This window comes from Erpetoichthys calabaricus, chromosome 3, assembly GCF_900747795.2.
Source record: "Erpetoichthys calabaricus chromosome 3, fErpCal1.3, whole genome shotgun sequence".
NCBI lineage: Eukaryota > Metazoa > Chordata > Cladistia > Polypteriformes > Polypteridae > Erpetoichthys > Erpetoichthys calabaricus.
Window position 1 is genome coordinate 289,883,280 of NC_041396.2, and position 13,302 is coordinate 289,896,581.

General features: G+C 37.8%; 1 protein-coding gene across 2 annotated transcripts in view; it reads right to left on the minus strand.

The window, feature by feature from the left end:
* The window catches only part of sp1 (sp1 transcription factor), a 44,373-nt gene that overhangs the window by 7,581 nt on the left and 23,490 nt on the right, over window positions 1–13,302 (minus strand). Inside the window, exons 4-5 of one of the 2 annotated variants that reach the window (XM_028798501.2) lie at window positions 7,946–8,102; window positions 3,916–4,112 (exon numbers count right to left, since the gene is read on the minus strand). In XM_028798501.2, coding sequence (XP_028654334.1) covers window positions 3,916–4,112; window positions 7,946–8,102 — 354 coding nt within the window. The remainder of the gene's footprint in view (window positions 1–3,915; window positions 4,113–7,945; window positions 8,103–13,302) is intronic. The other variant, XM_028798502.2, reaches the window with a different exon arrangement.

Genomic DNA, 13,302 nt, shown 5'->3' on the forward strand with positions numbered 1-13,302 from the left:
ATGCTGCTTTTCAGCTACTGTCAGACGAGACAAACAGGTAGGCAGAGATTTTTTTTGAATCGCGGGCTGCGTTTGCATCGCATTCTCGTTATTCAAAGTGGAAACCCACAACGAAAGACGAGATGAAGCGCGCTGTGGCATTACAAATAGAGATGGGACAGAACTGGTGATATAACTTCAGGGAGCATTGGTCCAAACGTGTTTTGTCCCCTGGTGGCTTAGGTACGTGCTGCTGCAAAGTTTTATTCACTTCTGTAATAAACAGAAGCAAATCCCATGGGGTGAGCCAGGCTATAATGCCATACATAAAGTTTCATAAAGTTTCAGAAGATGAAAAGAGGCGACAATACGGTTTTCATGCAGGCAGAAAACTTGGTGGCAGTGGCATGGCACGATGGCAAATGGGTGACTTGTCTCTCTACAGTACACACTAACAATATATGTTAGAAAATGCAGCAACAGACAATTGAAAAATAGGCATCAAAACAACACATAGAATTCAGGCTCATACAACATGCAAGACAGTAACATTTGTCAAAAGTAAATATTTTTTGTTGATTTGATATGTTAAACAATTGCTTTGTGTTCTTTTTTAAAAAATGTTAGTTTTTGGAAAAATATTCAGCCCTGGGAGAAAAGAAACAAAAAAAAAATTAGCCCTAAAAGAGTTAAAGAGTTCTGCTCCATGCAGGTTTTAATTTTACTGAGGCAAGTTGTGAGCTGAGAAAACTCTGATTAAGTTTCACTTTTATCACTGATTTAGTTGAGTATTGTCTGCATAAAAACAATAACCCAGTCCAAAGCTACAAATAATATGGCCAAGGAGAAACATACAGATGCTGAAGAGCAGAGGGCAGAGGACTAAGCCTGAGGAACTCCTTGTGTGACTGGCACTGAGCTGGATCTGCTGTTGCCAAGACTAACAAACTCTTGCCTATCGGTTAGATAGGACTTAAACTACTGGAGGGCAGTGCCAGAGATACCCAGAATATTCTACATTCTGGAAAGTAGAATTTCATTTCTAACAGTGTTAAAAGCTGCACCAAGATCTAACAAAATGAATATGCTGGTTTGTCCAGAGTCTGCTGTCATAAGCAAATCATTAGTTACCCAAAGCAGTGCAGTTTCACAGCTCTGTTGTGCCCTGAAACCAGACTGAAAGGGTTCCATCAATTTATTAGAGGTTAAGTAATTGGCTATTTGGGACGCTACAACACGCTCAAGAACTTTTGACAGAAAAAGTCAACATCAAGACCAAACTTTAATGTTGGGGTTACAGAAGTGATTTTAAAAGTGACTGGAACAAAGCCAGTGTCAAGGGATGTATTTATTATTGTGTAACAGTCTGGATTATTGTACAAAGGCAGGATTTAATAAGTGTGGTGGGGATGGGGTCCAATACACGATTAGTTAGCCTCATCTTAAAAGCAGGTAATTAACAAATGCAGATGCAACTGGTGAGAATTTAGAAAAGGAGCTGGAAGGAGTGGACGACAAAGATTTAAACAGACTGATGGATTTATGTTAGTTGAATTATTTAGATCTTTAATTTTATTATTACAGAAAAAGGAGGAATTTTTCATGAACTATTAGTGGAAATTGGACCAGATGCAGGTTGAAGTAGTTTATTATCGACAGTAAACAAAACCCATGGGTTATCATGGCCATTTTCTATTATTCTGCCATAATGTGTTCTTTGCTGCTGTTAGTGCATCCCTGTAAGTCCTTTGGTGGTCAGAGAAAACCTGGATATGCAATGAGGCCAGTCATATGCAACATTCTCTCAAGGCATCGGCCAGCTGCTTTCATAAACAGTAATTCTGAATTGTACCACAGAGATCAACACTTAAAAGAAACCTTATGTTTTAAAAGAGCTGTTTTATCTAGCACTGAATGAATGGCTGAGCTTTAATAGTTAACAAGTCTATCTAGTGTTGATGGAATAGGGGAAGACAGAAAAAGTTCAGAAATGGATCCAGAACGGATAGAGGGACAGATGTTAAGGTTTTTGAAAGAAATTGGACGTTTACAGGTAAGAGTAGGGAAAGGTAATGAGACAGTGAAAAGTACTGCTTTATGATCAGGGAGTCCCAAATCACTGCTGTAGGTGTTGCCAACAAATAAGCCAGATGTACAGATCAGGTCCTATATATGACCACCAGAGTGAGTAGGAAAATAAACAACCAAGTCAAAACAGTCCAGTAAGGACAGGAATTCTTTCCTCAGTTTGGAGTGTCAATATGGGTGTTGAAGAAACCAAGAAGAATGACACTCCGGGAAAGCGGGGTTAAAAGTGGGTTAGGTTAAAAGTGGCTTAAAAGTTCAGTCAGATCAGTTAAGAAAGACGCATTGTATTCTGGGGGATGAGCAAGAAGTAAGACAGGACCAGATTTTGTAATTAGTTTAAGAGCCAGACACTCAAAGACAATGGGCAGTCAGTTGGGATTCTTTTAAAGTTTAAATGTGATCTTGTAGTACCAGGGTGTTGTACCGTGTTAGCCATTATGCATGTAGTTAAAAGTCAAGCAAAATGACACCTTTTATTGGCCAACTAAAAAGATTACAATATGCAAGCTTTCGAGGCAACTCATGCCTGAAGAAGGGGCCTGAGTTGCCTCGAAAGCTTGCATATTGTAATCTTTTTAGTTAGCCAATAAAAGGCGTCATTTTGCTTGACTTTTCACTACTGTGATCTTGAAAATACTGTGACTCCTCCTTGTCTTGAGCCACGAGCCTCTGAGGAGTAAACATATCTGGGTGGTACTGCTTCTGTGAGAGACGTAAATTTGTTCAGTTTCTGCCAGGTTTCTGTTAAGCATATTATATCAAAGTTGGAATCTGTAATGCATTCTGATATCACCAATGCTTTACAATTGAGGGATCTTGAGTTAAACAATACAATATCTACAGATCCAAATCCATAGCCAAAGGTTATTTTAGCATATTGAGAATATGGCACACTGAAACTCTTATTTCCAAAGCCATGAGTAGGATGGTATATTCCTGAACAGGTACTGCCGGTGTACTTTTCATTTGCAACCAGGTGGTGGGGACAACCTGCTAGCCAGACCACTTTCTCTGAATAAACTGTTTAAAGTGAAGGAGTTTGTCACAAGAGTATTTTAGCATAGTTTAAAGTAGAGAAACAGCACAGCACAATGGAGGTGGTGAGACAGGCGGGATGGGGTGGCGCAGATGAGTGATGACAGAAAAGGAAAAAAAAAAAAAAAAAACACACACAGGAGAGGCATAGTAGGAGATATTACAAGATGCACATGAAAGGTAGCTACAAAAATTCAGGGGATCCAACATACAACCACATACATATAATGCTGGGTACTATAGGCATAATCGTCCCAGAGCTGCGAGCCAGGTGGCTGCAAACAATAGATCATTTCTCAGTCATTCCTAGTCGAAGGACATATAGAAGTAATCAACAGCAATCTAGCACATGCATTATAATGAAGGAGACAGAACATCCTCCAAGGTGCCTAGGGAGAAAAAGGTTTGTAGATCAGGCTAATCTGCTAAATCTTTATACTGAAAACAGCTTAAGGATTCAAACTAGGAAGCTGTAATTCTATAAACAGTGGCTGAATTTCAAACTAACAATATGCAAAGCACTGTAGTCAGAAATACTGAAAGCTGACAAATTGCGCCCATTAATCAAGAGTAAAATTTATTAGCTTACAACACAATTAGCATCAACTATAAAATTAACTATAGAAATATAGCGGTCTACAAAATTAATTGTTTAAATAGCATTTTATGCAAAACAACTTTTTTGTCTTATAAGGAAATTTAATACCCTATTTTTAAATGGCTACAGTACATTAAACACAAAAGACACAAGATGTAGGATAAATTGTAGTAATTGACTTTCACAACATGGGCATCCCATGGCTATTTCCTTACCTGTGTGTGTGCGCTTATGCCTCTGCAGTTCATCTGAGCGGGTGAAGCGCTTTCCACAGAGTTGCCAGGAGCATACAAAGGGTCGCTCTCCTGTATGCCACCGAAGGTGAGCACGTAAGTGTGATGTCTTTCCGTACACCTTCTGACATCCTGGGATGTGACATATGTGCTGCTTTTTCTTGCCTGGATCACTACTCCTGAAACAAAATAAGCAGTTATAACACCAAGCTAGTATTTTGCTTTTAATTAATTGTGTCACTCTGTTAACAAAGATTGGATGAGTGACACACACTGGTTATTAACTGGTAGGAATTATACAGACAGCAACAGGATCCTGACATGTTTTAAATTCAGTAGCTCTAAGTATTAGTTTTACTAAATGAGCATATCATTTAGGCTTTATCACTGACACTAGTCTACCTAAAACCTGCTTTGCACAATTAATGGCATCCTGGGAAAACTTGAGTAACAAGGATTATAAAATTTTCACCTTTTAGAGAATTACCTTAATCTCATACAGAAAAAAATAAGAGAAATACAACCATTAAATTGAAGTAAATGTATTCTGAGAAAAAAAAATCCCTCATCAATAAGTAATTTTTAACAAAACCACGTGTCACAATTATTGGCACACACAGAAATTCTTATGAACAAAATGTAACTGAAGCATTTTTTTCATTTTTTAGGTTGGCCAGAGTTTGTTATGAACTTTCAAGCTGTAATCCAAGACTTCCTGTTTCACTGAGGTATAAATATGAGGAGGCATAGAGGCCAAATTCCCCTATTCATTCATCAACATGGGAAAGATAACAGAACACACAATTCAGATGAGAGAAGTATGCTGACCCTTATAAAAACAAATGCCCATATTTACAGTTAGGGCAATTATTAAAAAAGTTCAAATCAACTAGAACTGTTACCAACTTGTCTGAAAAAGAACCCATGTTTATTTTGGCCCCCAAGCACAGAAAGCAGGATGGTAAGAGAAGTGGTTAGAAAGAAAGAAAAAAAATCACTGTTGGAGAAATAAAGAAAGTAGCAGCATCTTAGGGTCACTAAGTCTCCAAAATCTACCATCATCACCACCATGTCAGCAGATTTAGAAGGCATGCCACAAAAAAAGCCTTTTCTGTCAAATTTAATCACAAACGTAAGTGCCTGGAGCTTGCTAAACGCTACTGGAACTTTGTTCTATTGTCAGACAAAATGAAAATTGAGCTTTTTGGCAACAAACACTCCAGGTGTATTTGGCATAAAAAGAAAGAATGGCTATAGCAACAAAAGAGCGTGATCCCCTCTATCAAGTATATTTGAGGTTCTGTGATTTTGTGAGGCTGTTTTTCCTACAAAGGCCCAGAGAATCTTTTTAAGAGTATATGGCATCATGGACTCCTTGAAATACTTTTTTTGAGATTTTCTATTTACACCTGACAGCCTCAGACAAAAAAAAAAAAAAAAAAGAGTCACAGGTAGATGTTCCAGTAGGACAATGATCCAAGACATATGCCCAAATCAATACAAAAATGGTTAAAGAAACAAAAAATCTAAATCCTGCCATGGTCCTTTCATGGATCCACTGAAAACCTGTGAGATGAGCTGAAGTGAAGCGAGCACAATAGAGGACTTAGCACTCCGGATGATATGGAGAGATCATGTAAAGAGAAATGGTCTCAGATTCCCTCGATTATATACTACAAACTTAAAGGATGTTATAGGAGAAGACTTATTGGTGTTTAATGGGCAGAGTGGTGGCTCTGAGGCTAGGGATCTGCACTGGCAATCGGAAGGTTGCCGGTTTGAATCTCGTAAATGCCAATAGGGACTCTGCTCTGTTGGGCCCTTGAGCAAGGCCCTTAACCTGCAATTGCTGAGCGCTTCGAGTTGTGAGAAAAACGCTATATAAATGCAAAGAATTATTAATTGGCAAAGGGAGGATGTACAAAGTATTAAATGCAGGGTACCGATAATTGTGACGTGTGGTTTTGATAAAAAAAAAAAAAAAAAAAGATATTTTGCTCCTCAAAATAAATATACCTTAGTTAAAGATTAGGTTTTTCCTGTTTTTTCAGTGTGAGATTTTAATCCTTTTACTCCTCTTTCTCTCTGGACAGCAGAATGTCATCTTTGACAGTGTCAAAAGCTACAGTGAGGTCTAACAGAATTAATATGCTGGTTTGTCAGAAATATGCGTCCATAAGCAAATTATTGGTTACCTGAAACAAAGCAGTTTCACAGCTAGGCTGCGCTCTGAATCCAGTCTGAAAGGGTTTAATCAATGTATTAGAAGATAAGGAAAGGGGAAGTTGGGAGGTCACAAAACACTCAAGAACATTTGGCCAAAAGTTGTTAGCATCAAGACCAGACTTTTTTTTTTTTTTTTTTAAATAAACACTGGGGTTAGACAGGGCAAGCCTAATTATTAAGCCCCTTAAACATGGAATGATTTACCTGCTTGTGAAACAGATACCCCAATAGCTTCAACATTCAAATCCAAGTTTAGCCTAGAATAATTTTAGGGCTGCTGATTACCCGTTTACACTACAACCTTGTTAAAAAAAAGAAAAGGCTTACAATCATTATGATCCATTACTAAGCCTCGCTATTCTGTCCCCCCCCCCCCAAACTCTAAATCCTGCTGTAGTACTTGTGCCGCTAATACACCTGCCCATATGATGCGGCATGAGAAATATCGAGCCATAACACCCAAAGTGTGGTGGAGTGATATATTTCAAATACAGCGATACAAAATGTGTCTATTTGTAGAATTAGCATTTAACTTGTTATAATGTCTAAAAAGCAAGGAAAACTGACAAACCATGTTATTCTCTACCACCAAAACTTTAGGAATGCTGGTTTTATGACTGAATTGCTGACCACCTGTGACAGAGAGGGCTAGCTTTACTGCTTAATGACTTGTATTTCCTTTCTTGGTTGTTTGTTTGAAGTATGCTGACAGGAAACAATTACTTGAGATAGGAAGAGGGAGGCTGTGTCTAAGGTGTGTTGGTCAGGAGCTACGCAGGGACAATTAAAGAGAGGCAGGCAAAGGCATGCTTTCGCTGCCATGTTGCATCCTGATGAACTTAAACCAGGTGATGACCTCAAGAAAGCAGGCTGTCTTGGCCTGTGCAGATAAGCTGACCAGGAAGAATCAAACGCAACCATAAGCTATTGCGCCACACAAAATTACATATCTACTGTACAATTATCAGGTTGTACAGTCTTGATTTACAAAACTACTTTCTACTGGCTTGTATGGCACTATTTATAATAAAATGTATTACCTATAATACACTGTGGTGGTAAGTGTATAGGAATAAAGACATTTTAAGGTCTACACAATAAAGAGGTCACCATGGTACCATACATAACAAAAACACAACGTTTAACAAATGTAATCTTATATTGCCAGAAACATACAGTACTTACAATATTGTAGAATGCAATAGACAGGGAAGATGGTTTGCTGTCCAAGGTCACCACAACTGTGACTATTTTAACCAACTGTTGGACCCAGGTATAATTTCTCTAGGAATGCATTTCACTGAAGTTAGTTTTCTTCTTTTCCACTGTTAACTATTGTGTGTGAGGTACATTAAAAAATTTTACATTGTCATGGTTTGTTTGCTTATCTCAAACTGAAATTGCTCAGTTTTGCCCTGTGCTAATCTACGTCTTCATGCATGTTAAGTATTTCTGTTGTTGCAGAGCTCAGTTAAACTCTTTTTTGATGAAGAATGCTGTACAAAATCAATTTTAAAATAAGTCTGTCATCGAGCTACATAATCTAAGAAAAAAATGACCAAGTTACTATTAAGTTAATATGTGATACATAAATGGGTGACTTTGCCAACAGGAGAAGAAAAAAAAAAAAAAAGTGGAGGGGAGGGTTTAAGAAGGAAATGTTTAACTACATGTCACAAACATTAGCAACTTTCTCTATAATAATTGCCCTGTAGATCCAAGCATGCCATTTTTAATATATAAAAATACTTTAATAAAGATATGACAGAAAGAATTATTCACATACCTCCCTTCACCATCTTTACAATATGGGCATGTGCAGGCCTCTCTCCGCAGTCTGCGCATTGGAGGCTGCTGTCCAGGGCTTGTCTCACCCGACTCATCTAAAATTGTGCTGTCATCCATGCTGTCTCCCCCAGCACCATGAAGTGTCTGATCACCTGCTTAAAAAAAAAAAAGTAGATGTAGAAGCTCTGTATGGGTAAATATTTACTTACACTGCACTCAACTAGATGCCACTTAAAACGGTATATTGTAGGTATATTAGGTTAGAATAGCAAGAACATGTAAACAAAAACAAACAATACATAAAACAGCAATTTCTCCCTCTAAAGAGGAAACAGATCATATGCTGCTTAAGTTCTTACAAAAGGTACTAACTGAACTGTGACTTGCTTGATTTAAAACAGCACAAATTAAAGTTATGAGAAAAGGTTTGTGATTCCTTTAGAACAGGGACATCAAACTCAAGGATGTATCCAGCCCTTAAGCTCTTTTTAAAAATGGGCATCAATTTTCAAAATATTTTACATATGGCCAGCGATTACTGCTAAATATTGTGCATTTCGAATATAGATTGTATCTGTATATAATTTATATTTACATCTGCCATTAAAATGCATCTCCAATGTCTGCTTCGGTTTATCTGTGCAGCACAGCTTGCTGCTGCTCTAAGCCTGTAGTCAAAGAGGAACCTGGCTGATCATAATGACCCAACATAAAAAAATTAAATAAGCCATCAATAGGCCTGGGTAAAAATACTGACTTTCTGATTATTATTTTTTATTTAAACAATTCAATATAAATTCAAGATCAATCTTGTGAATCTCTATCCTGCTCTATTACTACTGTATAAGAAGAAATGTGCTTTTGTTCGTTTTTGAGGTCTAGTCCAGTAAAAGTCACTAATGCACATGTTGGCGCTTTACTACCTCACACAAAACAGCATTTGCTCCTCAACTGAAATCAGCATATTCAACACTAAAATCAGATGTGTGGACTTACTGTGGATTCAAACTGTGCATCGTTAAAGAAGAACTGGATAAAAGCAAAGCCATATGTTGCAAATCAGAAGTATTGTGGGAACACAATAAATCTGAGAAACCATTTATCCCAACATCACAAGTAGAGTCTAAACAATCTATGCTGGAGATGGCGTTTAGCTCCAAGCTTCAATTTAATTCAACTCCTGCCCAAAAATAACAGAATATATAACAGTTTTTATCAGTAAAGATATGAAACCCTACACCATTGTTGAAAACAAGGACTTTTGACAAATGCTATAGGATTTGGAACTGTGATATACTAGATCAACCAGAAACCAAATGAGTGAAGTAATTGTATCTAGGCATTATGAAGATCTTAAGCAAAGAGTTGCCACATCTCTCAGTTCAGTGGAGAAAGCAGCTGAAACTTGCAACAGCTGGACATTCAGGGCAGCAGATTCCTGTATGACAATCACATGCCACTATATTAAGAACGACTGGGCATCTGTGGTGGTTGTGTTGCAGACAAGAGACCTGCATGCTAGTCACAGTGGGGGCAACCTCACTACCTAGCTGCCAATGTCGTTAGAGGAATGGAAGATAAAAGACAAAGAACTAGCCAGCCACATGCTTAAAGAGAAGCAACGTTTATTGGACTTGCCATCATACAATCTTGTGATTGATGTGGTCACGCAATGGAACAGCATATTGGAGATGCTAAAAAGATGTTTGGAACAACAGCCAGCCTCTAGGCAGCTCTACTATCACTCAAAGTGCACAGCAATGAAAATGACCTCTGCAATCTTATTGTTAAGGTTCTACGGCCAATGAAAGCAGCCATGCTAGTTGTGCTTGAGGAGGGACTTCGTCTTATCTGTCATTGCACCTTTGCAGTCTCAGCTTTTGGAGGAGATACATGTTGGCATCTATGCAACCATTAAAGATCTCAAATGAGCTATTCATAGTGACTTGAAATTGAGGTATGCATTAATTTGGCAAACATATTAAGACTAGTGGAATTAAAAATCTGCTTGAAAGCGTGTCTTAATATATTGAGGTGACATTCTTATTTGTTCTCTTGAGATATACAGAACTTAAAGGACACGCTGTATATAGCTTTAGCTCAAGCTCCTCGTTTTAAAATGCTTCCTTTTTTGTCTGGGGAGGAATGCGAGTACACACTTTGAGACTGATTAACGCAACTGCTACACATAAGCAACTGAAGATGTATGTAAGTTGTAGAATTTTAGAAATACACGAGTCTTCCCGCTGTATCTTTAATTTCAACTAATTCAAGATATCCAATAGGGGAAAGAGTTTGGATAATGGTTTAGTTGAAGGGTACGTACACAAAGATTAACAACACAATAATAGGTACTAAGTAACATATTCATTATTTAAGGAGCAGTATCTGATTACTTTGTAATGGCTTATGTCAAAATTCTCAAGGTGATGTGGAATGTTTTATGAAGCAGATGCCAATGCAATGTATTAAAACAAGGACCTCCATATTATTTGTGTACTCTTAATGTAGCAATACATAAGTCTGTTAAATTAGTATGAATTTTGAAGGAGTGAAGTGCTGAGAACAACTTTTTTGTTACACATCCTGCAAATACGGATGTTAACTGTTCAGTACTAATGAAGTATTGCATCTTGTCATTCTGTGCTTAAGCATATGTTATAAAGTTACTTATGTTCACAGCCTTTAAAAAAAATGTTAGTGATTTATTTATTCTCAACAAAGCAATACCAGGCAAAATATTATCTTAAACTGCATTCAGATGGGGCTATAATGAAGGATATAATGCTTGTGAATTCCTTCCTGATCTCGAGCACAGCATTTTTGTTATCATTTCTTGTCATTTTATCACTTAGCAGCAAGAATCTGGTGGTTTTCCTGGAACTGGAGGGATTAAACCTGCACCTGATCAGGAGGAGGATCTCCTTGGGGTGGCCTATGCACCACAGCCTGCAGTATCATCAAACACGACTATTGCAGACCCTGTTCCACTCTCTGAAAATCCACAGAACTGGTAGCAAATGCATGAGGGGGAGCGTCCCCTTTTGTCCCAATCAATATGTTTGTGTATTTGGGTCCAGCGACCCTGCTGAGAGGATCCCCCCCCCCCCCATACACTGTTGTTGTGCTGTCATGTGTATTATTTTGTTTTGGTAAATAACACTGTAAACGTCAATTCTGTGAACCTATCCAGTGTTCAGCATTCATTTTTTTCAAAAAATCACATTATTGTTCTCTATGCATGGTTAAGTAATCTCTCCAAAAATAAATAAATAAATCAGTGCTTTATAACTGAATCAAGGAAAAAATCTATATTAAATCAGGGCATTGCGGGTCAAAAATCAAATCGGGACATCAGTTCTAATTAATATCCATCCTTAGCCATAAAGAACTACTGTTTGAGAATGGTGCAAAGTACATGACATTCTCATGAAGCAGGTGGTACCTCAACTTCACACATGCCGTGACTGCCACTCCATTACTTTTTAAAGCCTCAAAAAGGTGTCTGGGCTGGCCAACCTTTCATTACTGCCATTAAACTACACCATTTGTTTTTCCACTAACTTGATTCTTGCCATGTTGAAAGAAAATGGATTTGCATTTCCACTCATGTTAAATACAATCTCCATCGATTTCAGACCAACTCCAGATGTGGTCTGTGTGATTGATCACCAATTTGTTTACCCTTTTTTATGTTGTCAAGTGCCTTCTGATCATGATGATTGTTAGTTTTATTATCACTTTGGAAATGTAGTGTTACAGCATAACAGTTCACATTAAAAATACTGAATGGTTAAATATGTGTACAAATCTTTTGTAATGCATAAAAGTAAGATGACTTTCAAGGGGATTAAATACTTTTGCACACCATTTTAATTTTACATGCAAATGATGTAAAAGTGACAGCACACTGGCGCAATGGCAGCACTGCTGCCTCACATTAAGGCCAAGGTTCATGTCCCAGGTCCTCCCTGCATGATGTTTGCATGTTCTCCCAGTGTCTGTGGGTTTCCTCCAGGTGCTCTGGTTTCTTTTCACAGTCTAAAGACATGCAGGTAAGTGGTTTGGCGATGCAGAAATGGCCATCGTGTAAGGCTGGGGTGTGTGTGTGTGTTTGTCCTGCTGAAGACTGGCACCCTGTCCTGTGTTTATTTCTGCCTTGCGCCGTATTCTAGCTGGGATAGGCTCCAGCACCCCGGTCAACCCTGTTCAAGAATAAGTGGGTAAGAAAATGACTGACTGACTAAAATTTGCGTAAACAGTTTATCAGGTTTGTGGTTATGCTGGAGAGTCTCAGCCCACTTTGCAGTAAAAGGATGTGATGGGCAGTCAGCACATAGCCAATTCCTTTGGAAACAATAAATATCTCGAAAAGACTGCTAGGTACCATGGTACAAGAGACACATTGAGCAGTTGATTCACTTTTGCATTTTAAGAACTCCAAGAGGATAGCATTGGATCACGATTCAAACTCATTTCTAGGTATGCCGATTTCTCTCTCCAAAAGTTTACTACTGCCTGTATTGACCGGCAACTTGAAAAAAATGCAATTTAGACTCACAACTACTGCAAAATGACATATTACATTGTGTTCACATTTAAACATAATGCTACACTTAAAGGAAGACTCCACAAAACAATTAGAATAGGGAAAGACTTTCTTTGATTGCTTAGTACAGTAAGTGCTGTATAAACTAGTAAAATTTGGGAAGGGTAAAAAAACAAAAACAAAACACACACGCACACAGTCCCACACATACTGTATATAAACATTCTGGAAAACACAGACAAAAGAAAACCTGCACTTTGACTAGAAAAATGGTAACCTCAAGATGGTCTCATTCAGCAGCATACCTATGATCCCCCAGGGGGCAGTATTAACAAGCTTTAAAAATAAAAACACTAAATAAATGAGCATGCTCGAATGCGTTTCTCAGCAGCGTTATAAGGAACAATATATTTTAAAACTGAAATAAATGCATATATGTGCTATGGTTCAGTAAAAATGTATACTTTTCAAATTGCAACTTCTTTTTTTAGCAATGCTTTATCTAATAGTAAAATCAGAGAAACTGTCTATTTAGGCCCAGTTTACATCCCACCTCCTTAACAAGGACTCGGCCACTATAATTAAACAAGGAAATGTCCAACACAAACAATCAGAAAGGCAGTTCTTTACATGAATGAATGTACGTAATCATTGGTTTGATACTGGCAGAAGTGTGTTTAATAAAAAAAAAAAAAAAAAAGTTTACTTTCAAGGTGAAAGGAGAGAGAGACACATACTTTATTAATCCCCAAGGGGAAATTCACAAATATAAATACTATACAGTAATCCCTCGCTATATCGCGCTT